At 43.5% G+C, this 17,285-nt stretch overlaps 1 protein-coding gene across 4 annotated transcripts in view; it reads left to right on the forward strand.

Annotated features, from left to right (window-relative positions):
* Window positions 1–14,548, forward strand: part of SLC35G2 (solute carrier family 35 member G2) — a 35,263-nt gene extending 20,715 nt beyond the window's left edge. For all 4 annotated transcript variants that reach the window (XM_083178454.1, XM_083178457.1, XM_083178455.1 and 1 more), the window contains exon 2: window positions 1,880–14,548. In XM_083178454.1, the coding sequence (XP_083034580.1) occupies window positions 1,896–3,131 (1,236 nt within the window). In that variant the 5' untranslated portion in view covers window positions 1,880–1,895 and the 3' untranslated portion in view covers window positions 3,132–14,548. The remainder of the gene's footprint in view (window positions 1–1,879) is intronic.
* The last annotated feature ends 2,737 nt before the right edge of the window (window positions 14,549–17,285 follow it).

Here is a 17,285-nt window from a genome sequence, read left to right on the forward strand (position 1 = left end):
AGTATGTGATTTTGCTTGAATAAACAGTGGCATTTAGCATTGATTATACAACTTTGAATCATTTTATAGTTATATAGTCTTTATTTTAAATAAAGTTTATGTGACATTGTTGGTGTTAATTTACTATTTTCTTTTTCTTTTTTTAAATTCATTTTTTTTGGATTAATAAAATATGCCTCAGTGCTGTCTTGAGATATTTATGTTTGTATATTAAAAAGGTTGAGTACTCGCTTCTTGCATGTTTGCAGGTGTAGTGGGGTGTTTATTATTGGAGTTCATTGCCAAGTCATTTTTTCTATTTGTTAATCTGGTAAATGGCTTACAGGGATCTTTGGGCCTGCATATGTCTGAAGTACTGTATTACATAAACGGTTCTTTGTTTGGAGCAGACTATAGTTTGTTAGATGCTAATTATGCCCAGGGCAGGCTCTACGATTAGGCAGCTGCATAGATCTGGGGGGCCTTCAATGGGTCTTCCTATCCCACAATTAAGGATGTTTATTAAGACATTCCTGGTGTACTTAATGCAGGTGGTGTCTTAGGAACTTCTAAAGTGCCACCTCCACACTTTCCCTTGAGGGGTTCGAAACTGGGCATTGGAGGCAGTGTTAGGTTGGAGGGGGCGGCATTAGATTGAAGTGTTGCATAGGGTACCGAGAATCCTTACATCGGCCCTGATTTTGCCACCTTCATGGGTTGGTGACAATCAATCTATAGTCAACTCTTAGGAACCTCATTTGCCCTTGACTGTAGAGGAGAAGGCCTAAACCAGAGGTAGCCAACTCTAGTCCTCGAGAGCTACCAACAGTTAACGTTTTCCATGGCTCCTCACAGAATCACAAGTGAAGTATTGAGCTCTACCTGTGGATCTTTTAAAATATGTTAGTCAGTAACGAGTGCACCTGCGAGTTGAGCTGGAAAATGTAAACTGTCTGTAGCTCTCGAGGACTGGAGTTGGCTACCCTTGGTGTAAACACATACTTATGAATCAAATGTATCTCTTTTAAAATTATAACAAATGTTGAAATGAAAGGATTAAATATCCCATAATAAATATACATATATATTTTTTCCAGTAGGAGAGTAGGAGAGAGAACTGAGTTTTTAAAGAGCAAGTTGTCCCACATCATGCTAAGCCATGCTAAGAAGTCTCTTCTTGCAGGACCACACTGGTCTCTCTGGTCTGAATAGATGATAGAGCGCTCAGATCCACATATAGAGCAGACTTGGCCGAAAAAGCTGTGCCACTGGGCATGCACAGCAGCACTATTCTTTCTCTTATACTCTATATTGTGGCGTAGCATCAGTAATATTATTGCCCACTATGGTCATAATTTAAACCATGAGTCGGGTGGAGGGGTTTCTGGGCAACTGAAGTCCCTCCCTATGTTTTCCTATGGTGAGGGTTCGGATTTTGCATCACTATGAAGCCTAAAGGTGGCATCCTTAATGGTGGTTTCTAGGCAGACACATCTTTTTTACTATAGATTATAAAGCTCCATATACAGATGAAATCATCTTATCAATTATCAGTTAGTAAAAATCCCTTTGGCTCTTTTCATGAAGAATTAATACAGTATGTGTTTTAATTTTTAATTCCAGTAATACATAAAAATTATCTCTCTCTCTCTCTCTCTCTCTCTCTCTCTCTGCATTAAAAGTGTATTACAGAAGCCAATATTGTGACAGTCTTTTAACTAGTATGTTTATAGGGACTCACAATTACATTTTATTGAATGACATTGAAAGGTTAAATACAATTTTAAAATTAGTATAATAACATTATTAACAAGTTTCTTCTTTAAGTAGTTTTCTTTGCATGTGGTTATATTCATCTTAATTTGAAATAATAATATAAATATTTGTTAATTACTTGCAGAGTACTATTTGAAGATATGGAAAGTTCACCAAGTAAACCATACTCAACCAAGAAAAGGGTAAAAATACATCCCAACACTGTGACAGTTAAATACATGTCCCATTACCCTCAACCTGGCGATGAGGGGTATGAAGACACCAGTGAAGACAATGGTGGTTTTATGGAGGAGAACCCGAAAAAAAAATTATTAGACAACAAAAAGAAGGGAAGAACCTTCTTTGGGACCATGGATGCCCGGCCAAAGCAGACGGAGGATCCTGATAATGATCTTGCCCAGCAGTTACAAAGTTTTGCAGACAGCTCTGTCTTTCAGTCTCGGAAAATATGGGCTGTATTGTTCGCATCAGCAATGGCTCATGGGTGTGTAGCACTTATCACCAGATTGGTATCTGATCGCTCCAAAGTACCCTCTCTGGAGTTAATATTTATTCGTTCTGTTATGCAAGTATTGTCTGTGGTAATGGTTTGTTACTATAATGAGGCTCCATTTGGGCCTCCGGGGTATAGACTAAGGTTATTCTTCTATGGAGTGTGCAATGTTATTTCCATTACGTGTGCCTACACATCCTTCTCTATTGTTCCTCCAAGCAATGGAACCATTATGTGGAGAGCAACCACTACTGTCTTCAGTGCTGTACTGGCCTTCTTGTTGCTAGATGAACACATGGCATACGTTGACTTAATCACTGTGGTCTGCAGTGTACTTGGTGCAGGTTTGGTCATGATTCCAAATATCGTTAATGAGGAGAATTCATTCCTTGGTGTCTGGAAGGAAGCTTTTGGTTACACTATGACAGTAATGGCTGGACTTACCACGGCACTCTCCATGATAGTCTATAGGTCTATCAAAGAGAAGGTCAGCATGTGGACTGCACTATTTACCTTTGGGTGGACTGGAAGTGTTTGGGGAGCCTGTACTATGTTTGTCCTTCAAGAACCAATCATCCCTCTGGATGGAGAAACCTGGGGCTACCTCCTTGCAATCTGCTTGTGTTCAACTGTAGCATTCCTTGGTGTTTATTATGCTCTATACAAGTTCCACCCAGCCTTGGTTAGCACAGTGCAACACCTGGAGATTGTAGTGGCCATGATCCTGCAACTTCTTGTGTTGCGTATGTTTCCCAGTCTTTATGACCTAATAGGTGGGGCATTAATCATGATCAGTGTCTTTGCGTTGGCTGGTTATAAACTCTACTTAGGAAGATTAGGACGACAAGATTATCAAGAAATACTGGATTCTCCTATTAAATGAGGGCTGGTGTCTGATTGTTGATTGTATTGTGTCTGTAATAGTGTTGCCTTCCGCACCAGTAACAGTTGAGGTGACCAAACCCAAGATTCCATTCCAAAACTTGAAAACAAGTTGACAAAAAGTACAAAAATACATTTTCAGATAAATCTTTGTTTTTGTTTTACATGTGTACCCAGCAATCAAAGATAATTAATATTCTTAGAACATATTAACATAATTACTTTTCTAAAACAGCTCTGAATTTTTTGGGTAAGAAATTCTCATGTTTTAGCAGAAGTAATGGGCAGATTTATTTATCTAGAAGCTGATATGATTATTGCGAAATCATCATGATTTGTTTTTCTGGTACATTATGGTTGAAATACAGCACTTACAATTTTCTCTGCAACACTATGCTTCTGACTATACAGTAAACATCACCTGACTATTGATAGGCGCCTGACAAAGTCTTGTGCAATGAATGATCCAAGAAAGTGAAGATGTGTAAAGGCCCCTATACACTTGTCCGACTTGTCTTAACAAGTTGAACCCGATTTAACTTCAAATTCCCAGCAGCATCCCGGGAGGGCTCACATATGATTTGCCACTTTAAATTAAATGTTCAAATTATTGGTGTGCCAGCATCCGCCCATTGAATTAATGGGAGTTTTGGTAGTGGTGGGCGGGCAGGAGATTTTAAAACTCTCAATCAAATGACTGGCTCCCATTCTGACTGGCTCTCGGCCAATCAGCGGCCACACAATTAATTTGAATGGAATGTATTTTCAATTAGTCTCTTTTGTGCAGATAAACAAGTACATGCTGATTTACTAAGTTATTTATTTCCATCAAAAGACATCAGAAGAATTAATAACAATGATTTTGAAATAGTTGTAAGTTATTTAAATGTCTTTTTAGTCTATACAATTATAGTTTATTTTTTCTAACCCTTATTTTTGTCACATATACAAAACATATGATTGGTGTAATATCTTTCTGGAAATACTGCAATCATGAAATGTTTATTTATTATTATTTTTTAAGAAAGTGGAAACTTTGTAAGTTGTTGGACCAATGTTACACTCTGCATGCATTTTTAAGTGCCAAAATAGCCCTTTTTTTAAATTGTAAATTGTGATTTTTAAATGAAGTAATTGGCAGATGTTATGCTTGTTGAATACTGCACAAGTGGTTTCATCTGCCGAACTGCCAGAGAGAAATCTTTGTTATGTTGTATTGTATATGCTGGATTTCCTTACCGTAGCAGCACACAGTGGCGTAACTAGAAATGTTGCGTCCCTCTGCCAAAAAGGTATCTGGTGTCCCCCCTCTCCAACCCATACATTAATTATCATTTTCTACCTGCATGCCCGTTGCCAGGGGCTTCTTGCTCCTTGCCAAGGGCTACACACTCGTTGCCAGGGATTTCATGCTCGTCCAGTAGAACCTCTAGCAACAGTCTACTCCAAAGAAGCAGCCATTTTTGGAGGGATATTTTCAGCAGATCGGCATAAAACAGGTGCTGGTTCCGCCAAGCCACCACAAAACACATAGGTTTATACATTTCTCGATGATGTATCTGACACAAATCAAGGTGCATGCCTCATCTCTGCATTGAGGAGAACCCTTTGCAAATGAAAAGTTCCCCATGACTTTATGTAAAAAATCTGTAGAAAAACAAACTGGGCAAAAGTCACATAAATCAGCTTCTTATCCATTTACAGCGTTTTGCCATAATATTTGGAACACCTATGATATACACAGGTTGAGGCTGATTAAAACCAGGTGAATTTAAGGCTTGAATCTAGCAGGCCACAGAAACTGTGTAAACTATAGGTGTCCAGGATTAAAGGGCCACAGAAACTGTGTAAACTATAGGTGTCCAGGATTAAAGGGATATTCTAACAAGCCTACATTTAGAACCATAATGTTTTTTTTGTTTTGATATTAAAATTCGATTCAGTTTACCATTATTTGTGCCAAGAGAAAAAAGCAGGGTTGCCTACCTGACCCTCTCCTTCAGGGAAAAAATGCTCTGTTCCTGGACTTCCCTGGTAATGTATGATTACCATCACCTGTGGGGAGCTAGGTCATTTATAAGAAAGGTATTTCACCACAGGTGATGGCAATCCTACATTACCAGGGAAGCCCAGGAACAGAGCATTTTCTACCTCATGGAGAGGGTCAGGTAGGCAACTCTTCAATAAAGGGACATTGGGACTGTGTTATAAACCCTTAGACCAGTGGTTCTCAACCTCGGTCCCCAAGGACCCCCAACAGTACACGTTTTCCCGGTCTCCTCACAGAATCACAGGTGAAATAATCAGCTCCACCTGTGATTTTTTAAAATGTGTCAGTGAATAGCGAGTGCACCTGTGCACCTGCCAGGTGACCTGGAAAACGTGCACTGTTGGGGGTCCTTGAGGACCGAGGTTGAGAACCACTGCCTTAAGGTGCCCATACACGTTACAATTATTGTATATAATATTGTATACAATATCTCATCGCATCTCGGTTTTGGGATGAGATGAGATCTAGTACAACGTATGTGCAGCACATACTTTTTGTGCTAGATCTCATGTCATCGCAAAACCGAGATGAGCTTAACACATTACAAATGATTGATACAAAATGACGATAGCTGGGAATATACTGATTTATGGGAAAAAAAACTTGTCACCGACTGATTGTGAAGTGGTGTCCAGGCCGGGGTACTCAACTTTCATCATTTGTAGTGTGTTATACAACTTTTACACAGAAATGTCCCTAAGTCCCAGCTTTTACCTGTCATTTGTCATTTTTTTTTTTAAAAAGAAGCAAATTACCGGGTCAACCGTTTCTGCCCAGTAATTTCCTGACCAACATAAGTTATATGTGAAAGAGTCAACCCGGGTCAAAATTGCTAGGTCTTCGACCTTGGTGGAATTTTGACCCCAGTTGACCCTCTCACACAAGTAAAGGACCCATATTGAACAGCAAATTAAAGGGTAGAAAAGCCTGACCCCGTAATTTGCTTTTCTGAGTGAATTTGGTATTGTTCTTATTTAATGCAGTGCCTTGCAAATCCAGCTCCCAGGACACAATAGCAGTGCACCTTTTCCATACATACTTGCTGGGGCACAGGTATATTCATTGCGGACTGGAACATTTCAAAAGATCCACAGGTGGTTTAACATGTGGTTCTGGGAGAAGAGCTGGAAAACACGCACTGTTAGTGTGTCCTAAGTACTGGAAAAAAAAAATTTCAGTGGGACTACGACAGATTAAAAAAGAAAATATATAATTATTATGTTTTAGTAAAGTGGTGGGGAGTTGTGAATTCAATTAAACTTTATCTGAAAATAGTTACTGTGTCTTTAAGCCGCCACTCTGGGGGACCCTGCCTTTGGTGCGGTGCAGCACAGAGAAAATGACCTTTTTCATTCCCCTACTATGTGATAGCTTAAACAAGTAATATTGAGATATATAGATTGGCAAATACAGAATTCTGACATTTATTCAGCCTACAAGCAAAAGCCAGTGAATAATTATTGTTGTTGTTGGTTTCTTAATGCTGGTGACACTTTAATCTTATGAAAGCCATTAACTAATTTGTTTCCGAGAACTAGACACCTTTTTGAGAGATAATGATTAATTAAAAGATTTTGCTAATACTTGTACCAGAATTATCAGCTCTTAGTGCCCCCTCCTCCCCCCCCCCCCCCCCAACAGGCCAATCCTGTCTCTCCAATAGTTTCCTACACCTTATTTTTCCTCTCTCCTTCGACCCCCATGCAGAGACACGCACACTGTTTTGCATGTGCAACATTTTAAGAAACTTTATTCTGCAAAACAGAACAGGGCATAGAACGAGCATAAAACAAATGGACAAGTTTGTGTACGAGCCTAAATAACCTCATCAATATGGTAAAAGTAAATATAACAGTAGATTCAACTAGGTGACCAGTGTGAAAATTTTGCATGCGAATAAAATCGGACAAATTTTATAACGAGGTTATAGGTGGTTTGTTGCAGGATAAAAAAGAACCGGTTCATTTGTAACCATTTCGAGTAGCCGTGCAAACTGATCCTCTTAGCCGTGCCGTATCGACGCATCCAGAGAAAGAACTGTAGGGACAAAAGTCAATTTTAATCTTCGATAAACAAACAATACAATGTGCAATTCTAAAAGAACAATTCGTCAGAAGCGGAGAACTTAATCTTTAAAATGGTACCTCATTTATCGATTTTGGTTAAGGATGAAGGGATAAAAAGGGATCGTCACCAAAAATCACCTTCTAGAAATAATATATATGACCAGTCTCACCGAAACAGAGATTAAGCACTAAATATAGTGACTGTGGCGTCAACTTAATGAACATGCTGTGAATCAGTCAGGGGAAAAACACATTATTATTAAACATGGCTACTATAGGTTGAGTATCTCTTATCCCAAATGCTCGGGACCGCGAGAATTTCGGATAAGGGATATTTACGTTTTTTGGAATAATTTTGTTTTTTAATACTTACCTGGTGGTGTCCCGATGGTCCCACGATGTCCACAGTGTCCCCCGGCATCGATGGAGGCCTTCAGGGTCCTCTTCAGCGGTCCTAGGAGTGCTTTGCGTGAGTTTACCGTGTGTCAGTGACGTCAATGGCGCGCCTGCAAACTCATGCAATGCACTTCTGCGACTGCTGAAGAAGCCACGTTTTTTGGAATATTTCGGATAACAGATCTACGGATAGGGGATACTCGGTATTTTGACCCTGTTGGGATTTTCAATGTCGGGATTTTGTCCTTGTCGGGATTTTGTCCATGTCGGGATTTTGTCCTTGTCAGTATTATGACCCATTCGGGATTTTGACCCTGTCGGGATTTTGACCGGGATTTCATACCGAATCCAATACTACTATCTGCCCATATCCTGTACAATATGGGTCAGAGTAGACAAAGTTATGTAACCCATTTTCTAGGGTCATTTTGTCCTCATCATAATCAAATCTCTCCGTAAATAGGAAAACCTGTGAGTGGAAACATTGGTTACTTGCAATATGAAGTCATTTCAGACTTTGGTGTAGTGATCCATTGAATGAAGACCCTTTTCATACTAATTACACTATATGGTAAAAGTATCAATATTTTATTAATATAAACAGACGTAATGTCATCTGTTCAGGCAGAGCTTCTAGAGACAACCACTAAATTACCCCATACATCTTGTCCACTTCTCCAAGTAGAGAAGTTGCCCGCAACCCCCCTTGAGCTGCTCGGGAAGGTGGACCGCATATGATATATATAATATGAGATCTTTTTGGATACACTATATTGCATGCAACTCCAGCCAAGCCTGCATGTCTTGGATGCGATTCAACAGATCGCTTCTACATCAGGTACGACCCTCAGGCTCCAGTGCAATGTGCATGGGACCGCACATCGCATTGGACCAGCTTTCAGTCACCTTCGATTTGGTGAAAGCACATGAATAAAAGGAATGTGGTAGGATTCCAATGTTGAATGCGACACTAAGAATCGCTGCCATGCTCATCTGTGCAAATATCAGCCAGTTACAGTACGTCTGACATCGCAAGACTGCGTGTGAACCTCCATGGGTTCCGGATTTGCATATTTTGTATATCAATATCACTAGCAACAGAACTGTCCCCTATTAGTGCTACCCGCTTATATACTGTATCAGTAAATTTAATTTAGCCATTCATAAACATTGGCACACACATGTGCGGATCTTGCCACTGGCCCGATCAACTTCATTAGAGTGATCTGACCATTCATACCATTTAACACAGCCAGGGGCGGATTGGCCATTAAAATGACCGGGAAGTTTCCCGGGAGGCCGATTGCTTTGAGGCCGAATTGTGGCCGGGACCCTCATTACACTTGGCAGACGGCAGCCCCCTAACCGATGTGCCCAGGCGGCCCCGCCTCCTCTGACTGCATAGAGCAGGGGTGGCCAACCTGCGTCTCTCTGCTTAATGAGCCGCAGGTTGTCCACCCCATCTCTATCCAATCAGAAGAGGCGGGGCCGCCCGGCTCTATGCAGCCTCCCCCTCATCGCAGAAGCTGTGGACACACTCAGGAGCAGGGCCTGCTTTGCATCCACGATGATGTGTGGTGTAGTGTGCCCGTTATACTGCTCTCATGGCAGGCAGCATAATCTGTGTGGCTCCCCTTTCCTCCTCCCTGCTGCTCCTGTCAGAATAGATGACAGGCAGCAGCGCAGCCCTCCGCGCTCTCTCCCTCCCCACTGGACCTGAAATCCCGGCAAACTACTGCACGCGGGGACACCGCTAAGCTGCCACTGTTCCTATACCCCCACACACCCTGAGAAGACATATGGGTGTCACATCCAGAGAGCAGGGAAGAACTTCCAGAATTGCGGTGAGGCACACTATTACTCACAGGACAGGTCAAGCATAAAGATCACTGCTTAGCTGAAGTTTTATGAACAGTGGAATGTACTTTTTGCCCATCTCTCTCTCTCTCTCTCTCTCTCTCTCTCTCTCTCTCTCTCTCTCTCTCTCTCTCTCTCTCTCTCTCTCTCTCTCTCTCTCTCTCTCTCTCTCTCTCTCTCTCTCTCTCTCTCATTATTAGAACACACATTTCAAATATTTAGCTCCCTTCTATTAGTTCTATATGTTATGCTGAATTAGTAAATCACATTACTGATTTTTTGTTTTTTACTGTTCTAGCAGGGCACATTTTTACCCTTTAAACATCAGTCAGGATGTGGCGCCCTGCTAAAACAGCCTAGCATGAACACGAACACACCCTCCAACTGTACCGAATTTGCCGGTACAGTACCGTTTTTTAATGGTCTGTACCGGCAAATTAAATCTGTACCGAATGTACCGAATTTCTGGATCTCTCCAGACTCCAGGTGTCCTCATGGCTCCAGGCTGTGTCACTGTGCTGACAGTGAGCTCCCCGTGCCAAGCACCTGTTCCCAAGGGTGCATTGCGGGTCCTGGGCCAGCGTGCGATGCGTCATGACGTCACACGCCGGTACCACGGACCTGGCACCAGGACTATGTCTGTTGTAGCCACAGCGCACTAGCGCTGCACAGCAGAGAGGAGGCAATGACTGTCTTTCAGTTTCTATGGCCCTCAGGAGATGGTGGAGGAATCGGGATGTTGGAGCTTCACATAGACGATGTGAGTGGGGAAATAGTGGAAATGTGTCACTGTCCAAGGACAGTCTGGGGCGGGAGCTGGTCTTTACGTGAGCAGCACTATTTGCATTTTTTAGGTTACTGGAGGACAGATTGTGTCTCTTCAGCAGGTATGGCTTTGCCAACAGCTGTGTGTTTTATATAGTGCACTACAGGCAACCATAAAAAGGGAAATAAATTACCAGTACATAATCGGAAAGAGGGTGTGGTCACACTCTTTCCAAGTGACCACGCCCCCTTTCCGAATGTGTACCGATTTCTGCCCTTCAGATGTTGGAGGGTATGCACTAATGTAGTGTGTACAGGGTAGCGGCAGTAGTGTAGTGTGTTTGGGAAGCGAAGTGCAGAGTAGCAGCGATAGGGGGTTATTCAGACCTGATCGCTGGGTGAATTCACAAGCCGATCGAGTACTGAATGACTACGCATGCGTACGGATCATAGTGCGCATGTGCAAGGTCAAACAAGAAAAACTGATTACTTTTTCGCAATCCCTTCACAACTTGACTGACAGAAAGCCGGTGTTTGTTAGTGGTAACCAGATGTTTTCTGTGAGTTTCAGATGGATTGCGATCAGGGATTCATTCAGACTTGCACCGGGCAGGCCTTTACACTGGCGGGGCGGCGGCTATCTGATCACAGCAGCGATCAGTTCTAAATCAGTTCCATAATGTAGTTTTTGTAGGGTGCTGGACGCGGTCCCGATAGTCGGGATCCCAAAAGGCATTTACCCGACGTCGGGATCCCGACTGTCAAAATGCCGACATATAGGTGCCCGACGGCTACCCGCTATTTTCCCTTGTGGGGGTCCATGACCCCCATAGAGGGAGAATAGAATAGGTGGCGAGCGTAGCGAGCCATTGTGCCCGCAGCGTGGTGAGTGCAGCAAGCCCGCAAGGGGCTTTGTTGCACTCACCGTGCTGTCTGAGTCCTATACCACACCCGTTTTTGTGTGGGGAGGGCGCCAATTTTATAGTTTGCAGGAGGGCACCAAATACCCTAGCACCGGCCCTGGGTACACTGATCGGCTGCTTAACAGGCTGGCCGCGGTCTGCGGAGCACCTCCCCCGTCTCCATATTTGGAGGACGCCTGGCTCCCAGCGTGCAGTCAACTACTCAGTAAGTTACCCGGGGAAGGTACGGTGGCCTTGTTTGGGGGCAACCAGGGACTGTGTTGGGGGGGGGGGGGGGGTTTTAAACATCTATGTAGCGGCAGGAAAGCTGAATCGGAGGGTGGGATGCATATCTATGTAGCTGCACTATGTTGTGTTGGTGGAGGCAGTGGATGAATGTATATGAGAGAGACAGTGTATGTATGGATATATGTATGCATGCATGCATGTATGTATGAAGGAGGCAGTGTATGGATGGTTATATGTATGTATGCATGCATGGATGGATGGATGAGAGTGGTGGGTTAAGTACTTAATGTATGACGATGGTAGCGTATAAATGTATGTATGTATGATGGTGGCGGTGTATAAATGTATTTATGTATGAGGGAGGAGGTGTATAAATGCATGTATGAGGGTGCTGTAAATGTATGCATGTATGGTCGTGATGGTGTATAAATGTATGTATGAGGGTGACGCTGTATAAATGTATGCATGTACAGTATGATGGTGGTGGTGTATAAATGTATGAATGTATGAGGGTGGCGTTAATGTATGCATGTATAATGGTGGCAGTGTATAAATGTATGTATGAGGGTGGCGGTGTATAAATGTATGCATGTATAATAGTGGCGGTGTATGAGGGTGGCGGTGTATCAATGTATGCATATATGATGGTGGCGGTGTATGAGGGTGGCGGTGTATAAATGTTTGCATGTATGAGGGTGGCGGGGTATAAATGTTTGCATGTATGAGGGTGGCGGGGTATAAATGTATGCATGTATGAGGGTGGCGGCGTATAAATGTATGCATGTACACATATAAATGTATGAGGAAGGTGGTGTATACATGTACTGTATGTATGATGGTGGCGGTGTATAAATGTATGTATGAGGGTGGCGGTGTATAAATGTATGTATGAGGATGGCGTATAAATGTATGTATGCATGTATGAGGGTGGTGGTGTATGTATGTATGCATGTATGAGGGTGGTGGTGTATGTATGTATGCATGTATGAGGGTGGTGGTGTATAAATGTATGCATGTATGAGGGTGGTGGTGTATAAATGTATGCATGTATGAGGGTGGTGGTGTATAAATGTATGCATGTATGAGGGTGGTGGTGTATAAATGTATGCATGTATGAGGGTGGTGGTGTATAAATGTATGCATGTATGAGGGTGGTGGTGTATAAATGTATGCATGTATGAGGGTGGTGGTGTATAAATGTATGCATGTATGAGGGTGGTGGTGTATAAATGTATGCATGTATGAGGGTGGTGGTGTATAAATGTATGCATGTATGTATGAGGGTGGTGGTGTATAAATGTATGCATGTATGAGGGTGGTGAGTATATATGAGGGTGGCGGCGTATAAATGTACAGTATGTATGAGGGTGGTGGCGTATAAATGTACAGTATGTATGAGGGTGGTGGCGTATAAATGTATGGATCCGCATGATGTTGGCTCTTAGGCGTCCCTAAGCATATTTCTCTGTGTCTGACTTGTTCTGCCATGTGTGCTGTATAATTCCACTGGCGTCGCCATGTGTGCCGTATCAGTCCAGGGGAGCTGGCTTTTTTTTTTTTTTTTTTTTATTAAAAGAAAAAATATGTATATATTTTTTTTTGCTACTGCAAGGGTGCTGTTAAGTGTGCCAAATCAGTCAAGGGGTGCTGCCATGTATGCTGTATAGTTCCAGACACTATTGATGCTTTAGTCTTGCCTATCACCGATGTCTCTAATGCCGCCTACTGTTATGCTGGCTCCAGCTATTATTTATTTGTTACCGCCTACATGAGGCCACTTCCAGGAAATTTCCAGGGCCACTTTTAGTCCCCAATCCGCCCCTGAACACAGCACAAATAACCCCGATCTGCCCCGGGTTGCTGCCGGGTCGACAGGGGACACTTTGCGGTGTGAAAGGGCCTTTTGAAAAATACCGGGTTCAGCAATCCGACCCGGGTAAAAAGAAGGGGTCTATCCAGGTCGGACCCGGGTTGCGGTGCATTGTGAACGGGTAACCGGGGTTGATGGACACGGGTTCCGTTAACTTCTATGGAGGAAACAGCATCATTACCTTAGTGCTGCCTCCTCCCCCGCCCCACCTATGTGCGACCAGATGACGTCAGTCAGTAAGCAGGGTGGCTGTGAGTCGTAGTAAGCACAAATGCCGGGTTGCTCCCATATCCAAATCCTGGGTGCGACTCCGGCATTCGCAATGTGAAAGCGGTATTAGCTTTGTCATACAGTATAAGACAATAGCCATCAGGCTATCTGAATCCTCTGGTAAACTTTTCGATTGCACCAGATACATTGTATTCTAGTTTTCATGAAGTGTATGAGCTGTAGCAAATATGAATCTTGAAATCCCTAATATTTGATAACATCTGTCGTAATACAATAGACACTGATTCATGTATGTATTACATTGCACTGACTTATGTCATGTTTAAAACATATAATTATGTTGTACAGAAAATTGGGGCTAGTTTCCTGAGTCAGTGCCCTCATAGCTGCCAGCACATGACCGAAGTACGTCACCGGGGAACTGCGTTCTACTTCATGGAACAGACATATTGTCATGTTACCACAAGTCTGGTAAAAGGCTTTGGACGGAGGTCATAATGATACATTTTGCAGCCTTTTCTTACTTTGTGGCTTAGTAACACAGAAGAACACGAATGAATGTGCTGACAGGTGGAACAGAGACATATCATTTTACACAGACATTTCTCAAGTATTTGGTGTGTTATTACTAGAGGCATTAATAAAGAGGTTTTCTAATCATTGTTTATTCTCTGTATTGGATACATTAGTGTTTCCCAACCTTAGTTTTCAAGACACACTAAAGCTGTGTACACACGGAGCAATATATTGCTCAGCACTATATTGCTCAGCAATCATATTGCTCAGTGCAGTGGCGTAACAATAGGACCGCAGCACCCGCGGTCGCGGGGAGGCGCTGTGTAAGTGTGGGCGCCGGGGACTGCGGGGCTATTTTAATGCCCCTCATCCCCCACAGTTTTACCTGTACTCGCTACGGTGGTCCCGGCTCCCCTCCTGGCTTCATTCTGATGTTATGGAGACGGGCTATCATAAAATGTCCGCCCCCATATAGCACACTGTTCTCTGAAACTGTCTGCTGTATGGGGGCGGACATTTTGTGATGCTCCATTTTTCATAGCATCATAATGAAGCCAGGAGTGGAGCCGGGACCACTGCAGCGAATACAGGTAAATCTGTGGGGGATGGGGGGGCATGAGCGGCCAGGGTGGTGGGGGGCAGTGCATTATTATCGGCGGGGGGCGCCCAACTTATAGTTATGCCGCTGGCTCAGTGTCTCCATTTCATCAGTGATGAAAAGGAGACACTGCCGCGGGAAGCCCAAGGGGAACACAGCCAAGGCTGGTGCAGGCGCTGCTCACCTGCTCCACGCATGCTCCTGTGACCAGCGTCCATTGCAGTGCTGGCCACCCGGTGACAGCCGCCCCATACGCACAGGGATATGGTCACTCAGCGACCATAAACCCAGCGATTCTTGCTAGAATTGCACCATGTGTACGGGGCTTTAGGCTAGATTACTAAGTTCTATTCAAGGTGGGATGTTGCCCATAGCAACTAATCAGATTCTACTTATTGATTTAGCACCTTCTACACAATAATACATGGAATATGATTGGTTGATTTGGGCAACATCCCATCTTTAATAGATTTCTCATATAATTTTACCCATAAGTGAGTGTTTTCTGCCCCTGGGCTGCTGAGCCGACAACACGTTACAAAGGGACCTGGTCAGTCCATATAAACATACATGAAATGTTGTATGTAGCATATGTGCTGGCTGCCTTACCCAGGGATCAGCAGCGCGGCTCTGTCCATCCGCAGCAGGGGACACAGTGCTCAGCTTGTCTATCGTCTATAGACCGACCTCTAGGTGATTTATATGGACAATTAAAACTTTTGACAATTGTGTCATTTAAAACAAAGTGATTAGCTATGACAGTAATGTCATAAACTGAAATTTCAAATGTAAGGGCTGGGAAAATACTAGACAATACTTTGAAAGATGTTGCCTACAAAATTGTCCGGTGTACATACTACTGAGCGCTCCCGTGAGTTGGTCATTGCGTCCTCTGGTTGGTTGTGCATGCAGCTCAATCTGATGATATCACTAGTAACACCATGCTGTATTCGTTCCCCTGTCGTTAAGTTTCTCCCTGAATCGGCAAGTGTGTAAAGACCTGCCAATGTGGGGTCCCCGTCACCCGCAATGTCATGCTGGGTACACATGGTCTAATCAGTGCTGAACGTCCCATTAGGCACGTGAGGCCCATGCCTAGGGGGGTTGGGATCATTTGGTCTACAGCATGATGGTCAACAGTCATAAGGTTGACAGCATTAGGTCGACATGGGAAAAGGTTGACATGGTTCTAGGTCGAAAGGTCGTTAGTTCGACAGGTCAATAGTTCGACAATGTCTAGTTCGACAGTCTAAAGGTCGACATGGGGTTTTTCACCGTTTTTTTACCTGAATGTCATCACAGTCGACATGGACACAGTTTGAAGTGCACCGCATCCCCTCGCATCGCTCGCTGCACTCGCAATGCGTCGGGCACACTATTTTATTCTCCAACCACGTCCTAGTGGATGGTGGGGCATGAAATACGGCCTGTTGGCACATGTCGGCTCAAAAAACAGTGAAAAAACCCATGTCGACCTTTTGACTGTCGACCTAGACATTATCAAACTTATGACCTGTCGAACTAACGACCTGTCGAACTAATGACCTTTCGACCTAGACCCATGTCGACCTTTTCCCATGTCGACCATCATGCTGTAGACCAAATGACCGCATCCCGCCTAGTGGCGGCACATATTTGGGGTGGCACTTGGATGCTTGTGATAGTACTGTCAGCCTGAAATGTACCAGTAATTGGTAAATATCCACTGTTCTGTACCATACTGTATTCCATCTTGAATAGAGTGGTGGACATGCAGTGACTGGCTCTATAACATGTCGTACTCAGTAAATATGTATACGTAATAAGAAAATAAAAATGTCAGTTAGTGGCTTTTTTATTATTCCATTAAATTGGCTATTATCAAATGAGGATGTATAAGTAATCAATAATAAAAATACAATTAGTCAGTGGTTTGTGGCCAATGTTGAATACTTTTGCCATCGATGGGGGAGAACCAGATGGTTTCCCTCCATCAATGGATTTTTTTTTTTTACAAAGTGCCTGGGCACAGAGCATAGCCCCGCTCCCCAACACCCACGAACCCCCACCCCCATGTTCTGATTGGCCCACACAATGGATGACCATCGATAGCAAAAAATATCGATGGTCATCCATCGCATAGTTTAGCACTATTGATGGCCAGTTGCATTACTGCCATCGATGGTAACCATCAATGGCAATGGCAATGATGGCCATCCCTATATCCATGAAGTTTGAAACATCATTTCGGTTTCACTTTCCTTTAAGAAGCAATTTGGTCCATCAAATGGCCTCTAGTGGTCACTGGCTGTACTTCACCTCAAAAAATTGAGGAGGATTTACTCTTTTATATACAGATAAAGCCGCTTTCATTAGAGTGGCTCCTGGCGTTTCTATTACCATTTGCTGTCCCCCGCCAGCCGCAGGAATCCAACAGAATGGGGCACACGTGCAGAAGACGCTCGCGCGCCCATTCTCCTGGAAGCCGTGCAGCCTTCCATCCGTCTCCCTGCCCGCTCTGCCCCCGTTCTCTGACCGTCTCCCTGAAGCGGAGATGGGCAGGGAAGCTTTCTGTCACCTTACTGATGAGGACGCGAGAGCGAGTGAGACACTCACACGTCCCCATCCGGCGGCTCCATCTGTAAAGTGATAGTATTAATTGGCTGCAGATGGAAT

Source organism: Crinia signifera, chromosome 3 (genome assembly GCF_055691185.1).
Source record: "Crinia signifera chromosome 3, ASM5569118v1, whole genome shotgun sequence".
NCBI classification, from domain to species: Eukaryota; Metazoa; Chordata; class Amphibia; order Anura; family Myobatrachidae; genus Crinia; species Crinia signifera.